Below are 12,481 nucleotides of genomic sequence, written 5' to 3'. Positions count from 1 at the left end.
TAATATAATTATCACGTGTACTAAATTTATGAGAAAGATGAAAAAGAAAAGTAGTTTCATATAAAATACACACATACCATGAATTAGATCTTAATCACGCCCCTTTAATCATCTTGGTATTTGCCACTATTGAGATGTTAAATTCATCACCTATATTTACTAAGAAAATAGCATAGATGTAAAAATATGATTTTCAACTGTATTAAATAGATATTGAATATCAACTTTAAGATAAAACAAGTATAACAAAAAAATTATCATCATTTATTTTTAAAATTTTGCAGAAAACTTTTACAAAAACTATATTATAAAACGATAAATTTCTTTAAAAAAATTGTATCTACAACCAAAATGAGAGAATTACATAATGACACATCACAAAGAAAATGAGAAAAATATCAGACTCCTTCAAACAATTATTGTGAAATAACCATACCTCAAGTAATCTATGAACCAATTTTATCATTTCACAATCATCTTTAGTTTATAGAATATGTGAAGAATACTGTTTTGTAACATTAAAAACTACAAATTTGTACAGACAATATAAAAGAAAGATAAGATCAACTTGGTTAAGATGGTTATGCACGAGTGCTCACGTACATGTAAACTTAAAAAAATAACCAATAAGATCAGCCCAAGCTAGGTAGAGTTCTTATTGAGAAATTTTGTGACTGAATCTGAGGGTATATTGATTCTCTTATCAAGATTGACTCGATGACAACTATTAGAACGTTTGTATCAACTACTTTTAGTAATAGATTTGTCAAATAAATCTGTAATATTAGTTAATAACCTTATATAAAAAATTGAAAATAACCTGGTGATGAAAAAGAAGACATAAACAGATAACGTCAAAAGATTTTATTATTCTTAATCCTGCATTTTATCGAAAATTGACTGTTAAAAGAACCGATAAGAAAATATCAACAAAAGAGGCAAGGAAAAGATAAATATTAGAAGAAAAAAAAAAGAAAAATGAGGAAGACTGAAGTTAAAAAATTTTAAATTCTTGGCAAAGTTACCCTCAACATGTACGAGTCAAAAAAGTCGAGAAAGAGAAAGAATGGGAGAGGAGTAAGAAAATTCGACAAAGTTAATTACGAATATGAAAATATGAAAACCATAAAAAATAAAAAGATAAAATAATTATTTTATATACATAAAATAAAATAATTAATTAATAAAAATTAATATTTTTCGTATTTAATAACACTCAGTTTTAAAATTTATATGGTATTTTTTTTAATAATTATTTAATTTTAATTTAATATTATAATATTTTTATAATAAAATATATCATATAACATCAGAATTCAAACTAACAATTTCATCTTTATAATATAAAAGAAAACAAAATATATGACCTTATGCTTCCATTGACAAAATTCAATGTACCTGAAATTGGGTGAGTCTCTCAATCTAAAGTTATAGCATTCATGAGTCCGTCGCTTCTGAGTATTACATAGAGAAGCGGGTTTGGGGATGGGGGCGGGTCGGATTTTGTGGACCCTCCTCTTTTAAAGTCCACTTTAGCTAGAAAAAAATTATAAATACCGTAAAAAGAAATTTATCTCATACAATATATATATATATATATATAATATAAACTATTTATATTACTGTTATTAATTTTATTTTATTAATTAACCTGAAAATTAGTACATAATATTTTTTAAAATAAATTTTTGATTCTTAAAAAAATTTAAATATAAGAATAATATTAATGCATTAATATTTTATTAAAAATAATACCATATTTTAATTTTTATAAAAATTATCTATTTAAAAATTTTGAGTTTAAAATAAAATTTAATTTTTAGTAACCTACGATTTAAAAAAAAAAATTAAATATTACCATACTTATTAAATATCAATATTTATCTTAAAGATTTTATTATATAAATTAAAATATATTTATATTACTACAAATTACTCTTATTACTTTGTATACATAAATTAATCAATAAAAATAAATATTTTTTTATTTGATAATATTTTATTTAAAATTTTTTATAATATTAAATTTTAATAATTTTTACATACGTAAAATAAAATAATAAACTTATAAAACTAATATTTTTATATTCATTTAAAATTTAAATTTGTATAATATTTCTTAATTAATTTTAATTTATTTTCTGTTAATATTATTGTTTTTTTTTTTGGATAACAAATATATCTTTAAATAACACAGACACATATTTTCAAATTATTATGCAATCAACAACAGTAACTTCTAAAAATTTAAAATAATAAATCTTATAAATATGCAGTAATAAATTATATAGATATAAAAAAGGCAACCGACCGCAAAATTATCTTCCCGCAGATAAAAATCGACACTGCAATTCTATTTACATTTCTGGTCTTCCGTTTTACAAGTGATATTCTGGAATGTGGTTATATTAAGTTCCAAAATTTCACATCTAAATCTCAAACGTATCTTATGACTAGAAAATGTAGACTTTGCTGCAAAAGTATGCCTGGCAAAGGATGATTGTATTATAAGAAATAATATGTAGTTCAGGATTTCTGCATCTCCTCGGTTGATGGATTGCTTCCGGGCAAATTCGGGGGATTATCCGATCTAGATGGGTTAAAGCTCTCAGTTTCATTATTGACAGGTTTCTGTTCAACACGGCCATCCAAATTGGGAGATTTCTTGAATGGTCTCTGAAAATCTCTTGCATTTCTACTGTCAATTACTAGATTGTTGAGTTTTTCTTCCTGCAAACAACAATAACAAATAATTTTATCATTATTGATGGGACAAAGTTTTGAGTAAATATAATTCCAATAAAATTCCGCTCATAAATAAGAAAGCCGATACACGAAAATAAATTGCTTTAACATATATTTCAGACATGAATACCTAATAAGCAAGAGACCTATGCAGGATAAAATTTAGATAGCATAAATTCTGCTATATGGTGTTGATCTGGTAAATCGATTTCATATTTTCATATGAACAAACATCTAAAATCAGAAGAAAAAAAAAAGGAAGAAAGGTTTGGTTCCTTCATGATAAAACAGGTCCTTAGAATCAAAAGTCAAGGACACATCAGAGGTTTGCCAGCATGGTTTCTACTTCCATAATTGCAAGTATCTTAGGAGCCTGAAACTACAGGATTTAATCTTTTGATAAGAATAATGCAAGGAGAGAGACTCAAATTTAGGTTTATACCCAAACTGACTAGCCTACTAGTGCTTTTCATTATTAGTTCCTTATGGGTGGATGAGGCTTCTAACCTTCTACAGGATTTATTGTAAGTTGTTCAGTAAGGATGCAACTTAACTGAAGAATATATGGCTGTTTGGGGCATTTTATAGGGAAAAATTACTCTGTTACCATGCATGCCATTCAAGCTGCTTACATTTTGTAGTGCTTCAAGCTTCCTCTGCAGTGCCTCATGCTCAGCCTGAATACGAAATGGAACACCATGCTTCTGATACACATTGTTTTGTGCCAGGTCTTCATCAATGTCAGCTGCAGTGGTTGCAAAAGGATGATTGGCTGGAATCCATCTGATCGTATCGGGGTCTACATCAGGAGGTATGGAATCCCCTTCCTTAAGGAACACAGTTGGTCTCTTCCACTGGTATGCTCTAGATCTCCTTTTCTGATGGATAGCTTGCTGCTCTTGAGTAAGAGTAACTGGAGCTAAGCGATAAACTTTCCCACACATCTCTACGGTTGAATCGCTCTTACCGACCTTCACCAACGGATTATTAAATGGGTCCTCATATTTGAGAGGTTTTGAGCTGTGAAGAAAAGCACCATTTGAAGGGATAAATCAGAATTTATATGACAGGTCATTGGACCAAATTATGAGAAAATTGTTGGCATGCAGAAAACCTGAAACGTGATTCTAACATCAGCACATGTGAACAAAATTATCAAAATGATAAAAACTAAAATTAGGCAAAATAATATAATTTCTACCAACGCGGATATGATGATTACATAATGAGATGAAAAATATTAATAAATCAGACTTGGCATGCAGAACACCGAAACGTGATTCTAACATCAGCGCATGTGAACAAAATTATCAAATGATAAAAACTAAAATCGGGTAGAGTAATATAATTTCTACCAACGCGGACATGATGATTATATAAGGAGGATGGAAAATTTTAACAAATCAGACTAGCTCCAAGAAACATATAAACTACAAATTACAGAAAAAAATGGGCATGTAAAAGGTATTCAGGACTGGAATCATACATGCCTCTTCTATCAGATCTCAACTGGCCACGTCTGACCAGATCAGCTACGGAGCCAGGTCGGCTTTTCCTCGACTTTGTCACCATGTAGGCTCTAACAGCAACAAGCAAAAGAGCAATAGCAATGCATAATCCAGTTGCAATGTTGTTTCCTACATGTCGTTTAATCTAAAGGCAGAAAGCAAAAACCCATGAGTCTATTCATTATGTTGCAAGTTTAAAGAGCAGAAACAAGAAGCAACTTAACATTCTAACTTTCCCACTATAGAAATGAGAAACCCCATCCTCAAATCTCATACATCAAACACAGGAATCTTCTAACAACTTCCGGCTAAAGTTCTGTTTATTCACAGGTTTTCTCTCCATAATAAAGTTATATGAACGGTATCATAAACCAAGCCAGCGAGTGTTATAATCCGAAACAACAGAAGAAAATCTTACCATGCAAACCCGAGGAGGCAAAGAATTAATCATCCCCTGAAATTTGGCAATTAGGTTTTTGGAATCTGCCGCGGGATCCCCCTCAAAAGCGACCTCATCTTGGGCACTTTGGTTTCTATCCGAGTTCAAAGAAGCTCTAATTGACCTTGATACCAGCTTTTGATAGATTCCTACCCGATTCCAATTCAGTTTGTCATGTCTGCACCAGAATTCGGTCCTAAATACAACCGCATTTGAAGAGATCTGGTGCTTTGCGCCCAAACTTGACGGCTACAATCATAAATTTAAGATTCAGATATTAGGGGAAAAAATTGTTACCGAAACAGGGAGTTTTAAGAATGGAACAAAAATTGAGAGTATTTACCTGGACACTCGACGGAGAATGAAATTGGAGAGTCCAGATGGAAGCCATTTCATTCTGAAAGGAAAAAAAAAAAAAAGAGGAAATTTGATTCAGGATTGTAAAATGGGAAGATCCATTAAGCGCTGCGAATTAGGGGTTAGGGTTTTGAATGTTTGGAGAACATTCAATAAACTCGAGAGAACACACTCCCTACAGTTCAGACTTCGGTGTGATTCAGAAGGTTCCGTGTTCGATTCACATAGTGCTCAGTTTCTGTCTTCTATTTTTTCTATTTTATTATTATTATTATTATTGTAACTAAAATTTTAAATTATTTATTTTGATATAAGAATACACTTTTAAATTTTTCCACCAATATATATATATATATATATATGGAAAAATAACAAGTGCTAAATTATATATTTATCTAGATTTACTACTATTTTATTATAATCTAATTATTTTCCAATTCTTTTCCAACAAAAAAAAAATGTAAAAGTATATAATTATTTTCAAAAAATAGTAGATCCAATTATAATAATTTTGAAATATCAAGAACCCCTCTTTATTTATCCACATACTATATAATTTATTCATAAAATTTTATATTTGAATATTAGTTCATTAATCTTAATTTGAAATATTCTAAATTTAATGTTTATTGCTTACACAATTGAATATAAATAAGAAATCCATCTCGAAATTAATAATTCAAATTGAAGTGAAAAAAAGTTGATTATAACTTTTTTTTAAAAAAATTTGTGATTAAATTCTAACTCGATATATAACATTAGTCCACGTTTAACCCGTTGATTCTACTACTAATACATACTACTAGTAAATTGGGCTAAATTTTGTTGAGAACCAAATGGTTTGTATAAGAATAAAATTACAACGATTGAGTTTAAATAAAAACGAATGATAAATATTAATTTATGTAATCTAACAATAAGTAACAAAATCTACCGTCAAAGTGACTCATCATTAGATAATAATACTATTTTATGAGAATTAATGCAAAATAATAAAATATTAAATTAAAAGAATCAATTTGGTTAGTTTAATCTAATTGCTACGTAGTACTAATAACTTGAATTTGAACTTTTGAGGACCACCCGTTTGTATACGAATCAAACTAATAATCATTTATTTTAAATAGAATTACATCAGTTGATTTTGAATAAAAATAAATGATAAATATTATTTAATTCAACATTAACATATTTTAGAATAAGAGTAAATGAATACATAAAAATTATAATATTTTAAGAGAAGTAGTAAAAACTAACAAAATACAAATTAGACAAAATTATTTTATTTAGATCAATTTAATTGCTATATATTATCAATAACTTTATATTTAGCTTTCAGGACAAATAATTTTTAGCCCAAAAATTATTCGATTAGTAATACTTTGGATCTACAACGTTACAAATAATTTTGTAAAGACATCAAATATTTAAATGAAGAAATTACGATACATCAATCACGTATGATAAAGATATATAAACATCAAACATCGCATAAAAACTCAAGTTACACATTACTAATAATTTGAATTTGAGCACGTGACGGCTAGCGATTTAAGTTCAATAGATTGATTGTTGGGTTAGTGATGCTCATACAAATAAGTATTTAAATGGTACTATAGTAAGTGCCAACTCAGTGACTCTAAGCTGGTATAGTTTCGGACATTGTGACTTTGAATTGTAATTTGTGATTGTTATATTAATATTAACGAGAACGTTAAAAATTTAAATAGTAAAAATTTTACGTACCACCAATAACTTAAATTTGAGATCTGATGATAATGTTTCAGATTCGGAAGTTACTGAATCAGTAGTTATTGGATCCCGAACATTGTGATATAAACAATACCCGTTTAATTAAATATTGATCAAAATTATACGTTACTTTAAAAAGTTTGTTCGCAAGAGGACTAAATTATAGATTAGATTTAAAAGAAGGCACAAAGAGAAAAAAAAAAAGAAAAGATGCTACATTGGCCACTCAAGTGTAAGTTTTACTTTGGCCCTTTTTGGTGGAAAAGAAAAGACTAAATATGCTTAATGGGGGAGAATGGTGAATATAAATTAGAGAAAGGAATGATTGAAGGGTGACGTGGTGGACCAGCCACCTTATTTTATTCAACGGCTCCGGAGAAAATGGAATTTTGCGGCTTATCAATTCCTTTTTCATTAATTTACTTTATAATTTTGATTTATTCAAGTTTAATAAATACTTTAACAATAGGTTTAAAATATGGTATGTATTGTAATTTATCATGATGATTCCAATTTATATGTATGTATATTGTGATCTATATTTTCTCAATGTTTTGATTAAGATGATAGCTAATTTGGGCTAACAATTATTTAATTAACATATATATATATATATATAGAGATATTATAAAAGAAACGTAATTGATTGTCGAAATGAAATTAGTTTTCGTTATAATTTTAATTTTGTCGTAAAAACTATAGGTATATTTTTGTAAACAAAAAAATTTACTAAAAATATATTTGAATAAAACTATGAATTATAATTCGAGAGGTAAATTACTTACGTAAATTTATAAAAATTAGCAAAAACTATCGAGATTTTCTGTTTTTCACTATAAACTCATCACCACGTCTCTTTTAACATCTTCTCTTTTGCGTCGCGACCCACTTCTTTCCTCTCAATCCCTTCACCTTTCTATCTACCACTTCCACAATCTCTCTCTCTCTCTAGATGCCTTCCTACCAATCTTACCCTTTACTCTCCTAAACCAATCTTAATGCATATTTATTGGCATAGCTCCCTCCTCCATTTTCTCACAAAGCTTCTTTCATCCAAAACACTTTTTTATCGAATAAAAAAATTACTTATTGAATTCAACTAAGAAAGACATCTTGAGGAGGAAAAGATCAAAAGGGGAGCGAGGGAACACTGAGAGGGCTTGTGGGCAAGGCTCGAGGATGATTCAGAGGATGGTGTAGCCTGAGAGAGAAAGAAGTCCGGTGGGTGAATTAACAAGAAACTTTTAAAGAGATAATAAAAAGATAAAAGAGTAAAAAAATCTAAGTTTTTTTTCTTTATTTGTGAATAAGTTTAAATCGGCTCTCATCCAATTTTTTCAAAACTAATATTCGAATCAATCAGAAACTGTTACATTATTATTAACTTTAACACGTGACATCTACGTATAATATTTAAGTTAACAGTGTTAATTTTTATTAACAAGAAAGAATAAATATTTTTTTTTTGTAAAATGCACGGATTAATTAAACTAACTAAAAATTGATATAGAAATTAATTTAAATAAAAATAAATAATATAAACACCAAATTATTTTGTTAACATATAACTATTTATATATGCGTGTATACATATATGTTAAAAGAAATAAAATAAAAAAATGTGTCGGAATAATTTTGAAGTATATGAATTAGTTAGGTCAAGAATCATGGAGGAGGGTGGTAGCTAGTATGTGTATGTATACGTGTATGTATATGTGTGTATCTATATATATATATACATACACGTAGTTGTTGACATTAAGGAAATAATTAATGATAATTTAGAGATTAGTTTAATAATAATTTTACCTCTTTGTAGCTGGTTAGTGGCTTAGTAAACTACCTTGTTTCTAATAACGACAAGCCTACCCTATTACCATATATGGCACTTTCAACTCCTCGCGCACCTTTGAATTCACATGTACACTTTAATTTAATTTAATTAATCAATTCATAAGCATAATACTTTGAATATTATTCAACACAACGATTAAAGTATATATATATATATATACACACACACATATATATCCTTCAACAAATTGGCCATTCAATGTAATGGAATCCATGAAACACCTAAACCCATTTTGGTTGGTTTAAAGTTTCTTCGTATATATATATATATATACGTATTTATAAAAAAAAAGTAGAGATACAAAAAATAAACTAAGCATTACACATTGTAGACCGAGACTCCCCCAATTAGATCAGTAAAAGACCGACAATGAAAACAGAAATCAGGAGGGTCTGAAAAAGCATGATTAGCCAAGAAATTCAGAAGGGTTCGAAGAAGCACGAGCAGCAAAAGACTGGCGATGAATGCGACCATATACATATATATTTATATATATATATATGTAGTAATAAAGTAAATATATGGAATTTATTTTAACCTAATTTTATTGTTTAAAAAAAAAAAAAGGAAGAAGATATGAATTTACAATGATTATGAGGAACCACCATACCAATATTGTTTGACAAGTTCACCTAGTGGATTCCTTTTCTCGCTTTTTGATGGACGTCTGGCATTTCATATGGGTCCTCGTTCTCTTTTAATTTTCTTTTCTTCATTCCACCATCAGCCTCTCCGCGCACAACCATGTACATATATGTGTGTGTGTGTGTATAGACCACATTAGCAACGGAATCGGAAGCTCCATTACAAGTGTGAATATATGTGGAGAATGAGAGTTGAATTAATTGAGAAGATTCAAGATGGGAAATGGGCTTATAGCCAGACAACAAGTGAGATCTTATATGAACAAATTTACCTGGTCAGAAAATAATAATTTAATTTCTGAACTGTTAGCAAATGGGTGTGGAGCTCTGAAGCTTCTCTGTTCTTTATCTAATGAAAGCAGAAGGGAACGATAATGGGGTAAAATCACAACGAAGAAGTATAATTCCCATTCTTTTACGAACACATTTTGATTAATCTCGTCTTTTTCATATGGGGAAACAGGGAACCTTCTTACAAAAGCCTTGTCTAATCCGATCCTACTATGACTATAGATATATTACATACATACTCCTATAACGTACATACACAGTACATACACGAGATCTAATACCGATATGCTACCAGAGTGGTAAATGCTGAGTGGTTATTTCAGAAAACCTAATCTGATATGTAAAATTTGACCGGTAAGAAAGAACAAACCAAGATTGAATTTGAACAGCGGCAAATCAAATTAGAGGAGGAGGCTAGGGCAGGAACCTATTCACATCGTCTTCTCTTTCCTTGAATCTGGACTCACTCTGATCAGTAGCTCCCGAGCTGGAGCTTCCGGGGAGCCCTCCGCACTTCTGACACCGAGCCACCACCAAAATCTGACGGCACGAGGGGCAAGACGAGTGGGATCCGAGCCACGTGTCGATGCACACAACGTGGAAACAATGACCGCACTGCGGAAGCACCCGGAGTTCGTCACCCGCCGCGAATTCAGTAAGGCAAATCGCGCAGTCGGAGAATTTCGCGGCGGAATCCGGAGAGTAGGTGAGCTTGGGGAGCGACCGGAGGATCTTCTTCTTAAGCCCTTTATTAGCGACAGCGGGTGGAGGAGTAGGATGAGAAGGAGCGGCGGTGGAGGCTCCACCGCCGGAGAGTCGTCGGAGCCACGCGCAACGAGCTACAGCGATGAGACCAAGCACGCAAATCAACGCGCAAAGCAAAGCCGCCAGGATTACAACGAAGTCAGAGTCCATGGTTGCCGGTTCCGGCGGCGAACCGGCAAGTGCGGAGGAGTTGGAGGTGGTTAGGGACCTGAAGAGGGGACGAGTCATGTGAGCAAGCAGTCGAGAGAGAGAGAGAGAGAGTTTTGGGGGTTTTGTTGGGAAGCGTCAAGGGTGTGTGTTTACGGGGTGGGCTTATTTATAATAAAAGAATATGATAGGGCCAAATATATAAATACCCATTTTTATAGGGTCGGATTTGGAATTTTCATGAATCACCCCGACTTCCTCTTCGCCATTCATTCAATCATTAATTAACCTACTTAATACTCTAACTTATCCCTGTAATTAATCCTCCATTAACATTTAATTAATGACTCGGTTCATAATCAGTTTCAGTTCATCATATCCTCTTACTTTCCAAGTCAGAATATTAACACGCAGCAAAAAGAAGGGTGTGCCTGCTAGGCAGCAGTGAAGCAGAAGCATAAAGCGTCACGCAGGAAATAATGAAGAAAGCCTCCTTGTGTGTGTCAATTTTATCTTTTTTCAGATTTGCATGTGTCGATTTCTGATATGGCAGGGAAAAAGGGGCACCGCGAACTGGCTTTTTGTCTCTGACAATTACAGACATGTACACATACGTTATACATAATACAAGGGTAAGTTCGAGTTTTGTAGGAAGAACACAAGTTAAAACCGTGAGGGTAAAGTCCAAATGCAGCATCGGACTGGGGAATGACGGTGATAATACACCACCTTGTTCAAAGTTTTATTATTGCGTTTGGTTTAGTAATCATTTTGGGTGGATGCCTGGAAATTCATTTATCTAAAACAACATTTATTTATGCCTACCGATGGAGAAGAATCCATGTTACAGAAATTAATGAAAATGGCGACGGGTCGTTGGGAGGGGGGATATGGGAGTGGCTTAGTTCGAGTTCGTCGAGGAAAATCATATTCTCTCGTACTTTTTTACTGGAATAATGAAGTAGCAGTTATACACACACACACACATATATATTTATATATGTTTATTTATGTGAAAGTGAAGTACCAAAAATGCCCTTGAAAATATGATTGTCGCTTCAGAAATGTGTATGCAACAGCAAGTATATATATATAATAAGACTGCGAATGCTTTTTGGTCACAGTGTAACAAATAACAAAATGGTGGGTTCATTGAATTTGAATCCCCTTTCTTGTTAATAATTCATGCAAAAGGAATCGGTAGTACTTCATTAAAAAAAGCAATAAATTCATACCGCGGGCGCCGATTTTTTATCTTTATATAAAAATTTAATTAAATTACGTAAATACACACACACACGATGATTCGATTCTACACGGTAAAAAATAATTTACTCGGATCACGAAATTGTTACAATTACCTGTCGTGACGAATTCAATTCTTACAGGTAAAAGTGTTCAATACCCAAGTCAGCTTATAATTTTGTATTTTTTTGAATCGTCTCGTATCTTAATGATTCATTCTTAATTTTTAACACGTACAAAAAGTTTACTTTTTAGTAGATTTAAATTTATAATTTTTTTTATATGTGTATATATATATAAAAAACCTTATAAATAATCTAATCAAAACACTTATTGGTGTTATAAAGGGTTTAAATATATATATAAAAAAAAAAAAAATCATTCATCTCCTCCAAAAATATCTCAGAGATTTTTCCTCCCCCTAATAGTGGATATTGAAGGCAAAAGATAATGAAAAGGTGGGAGTGGGGGGTGTGGGGGGACAAGAACATATGTTTGAAGGGTGGGTTTAGATTGTCTTTCTCTTCTTTTCTTGATTGATTCCTTGCTTTAATCAAATTGTAGTTTTAATACAAATTTTTTTTTTTTTTGAACTGGTGAAATGGTAATCAAAACTCGGTGGTGAGTTTGGTGCGGGAGTTTAGGAGTGGGCGAGTCGTCCTCCATGAAAGGTATTAATTTCTAATTTTCCAAAAAAACAAAGTACTAATTTCTCAACATCGGGACAGAGGAC

The 12,481-nt window shown here is 31.2% G+C and overlaps 2 protein-coding genes across 3 annotated transcripts; both read right to left on the bottom strand.

Annotated features, from left to right (window-relative positions):
• Window positions 1–2,242: 2,242 nt before the first annotated feature.
• Window positions 2,243–5,257, bottom strand: LOC110818295 (protein MULTIPLE CHLOROPLAST DIVISION SITE 1). Of its 2 annotated transcripts, none has more exons than XM_088209877.1 (5): window positions 5,036–5,257; window positions 4,672–4,941; window positions 4,232–4,398; window positions 3,300–3,765; window positions 2,243–2,730 (listed from the first exon to the last, which is right to left on the bottom strand). In XM_088209877.1, exons 1-5 carry the CDS (start codon window positions 5,081–5,083, stop codon window positions 2,527–2,529), a joined length of 1,155 nt encoding a protein of 384 aa, XP_088066003.1. In that variant the 5' UTR covers window positions 5,084–5,257; the 3' UTR covers window positions 2,243–2,526. The 2 variants fall into 2 exon arrangements, with proteins under 2 accessions (XP_088066003.1, XP_021902810.2); XM_022047118.2 differs by having other exon boundaries at window positions 3,378–3,765; window positions 5,036–5,255.
• A 4,423-nt stretch (window positions 5,258–9,680) lies between these two features.
• On the bottom strand, window positions 9,681–10,669 carry LOC110818286 (RING-H2 finger protein ATL80). The gene has a single exon (XM_022047100.2). The coding sequence runs from the start codon at window positions 10,582–10,584 to the stop codon at window positions 10,006–10,008; it is 579 nt and encodes a 192-aa protein (XP_021902792.1). The 5' UTR covers window positions 10,585–10,669; the 3' UTR covers window positions 9,681–10,005.
• Between the last annotated feature and the right edge of the window lie 1,812 nt (window positions 10,670–12,481).

The sequence above is a fragment of the Carica papaya genome, chromosome 1, assembly GCF_054855325.1.
Source record: "Carica papaya isolate Zhongbai chromosome 1, ASM5485532v1, whole genome shotgun sequence".
Lineage (NCBI taxonomy): Eukaryota > Viridiplantae > Streptophyta > Magnoliopsida > Brassicales > Caricaceae > Carica > Carica papaya.
The sequence above is the reverse complement of the archived record's forward strand: the minus strand, read 5'-3'. Positions and strand labels throughout refer to the sequence as shown.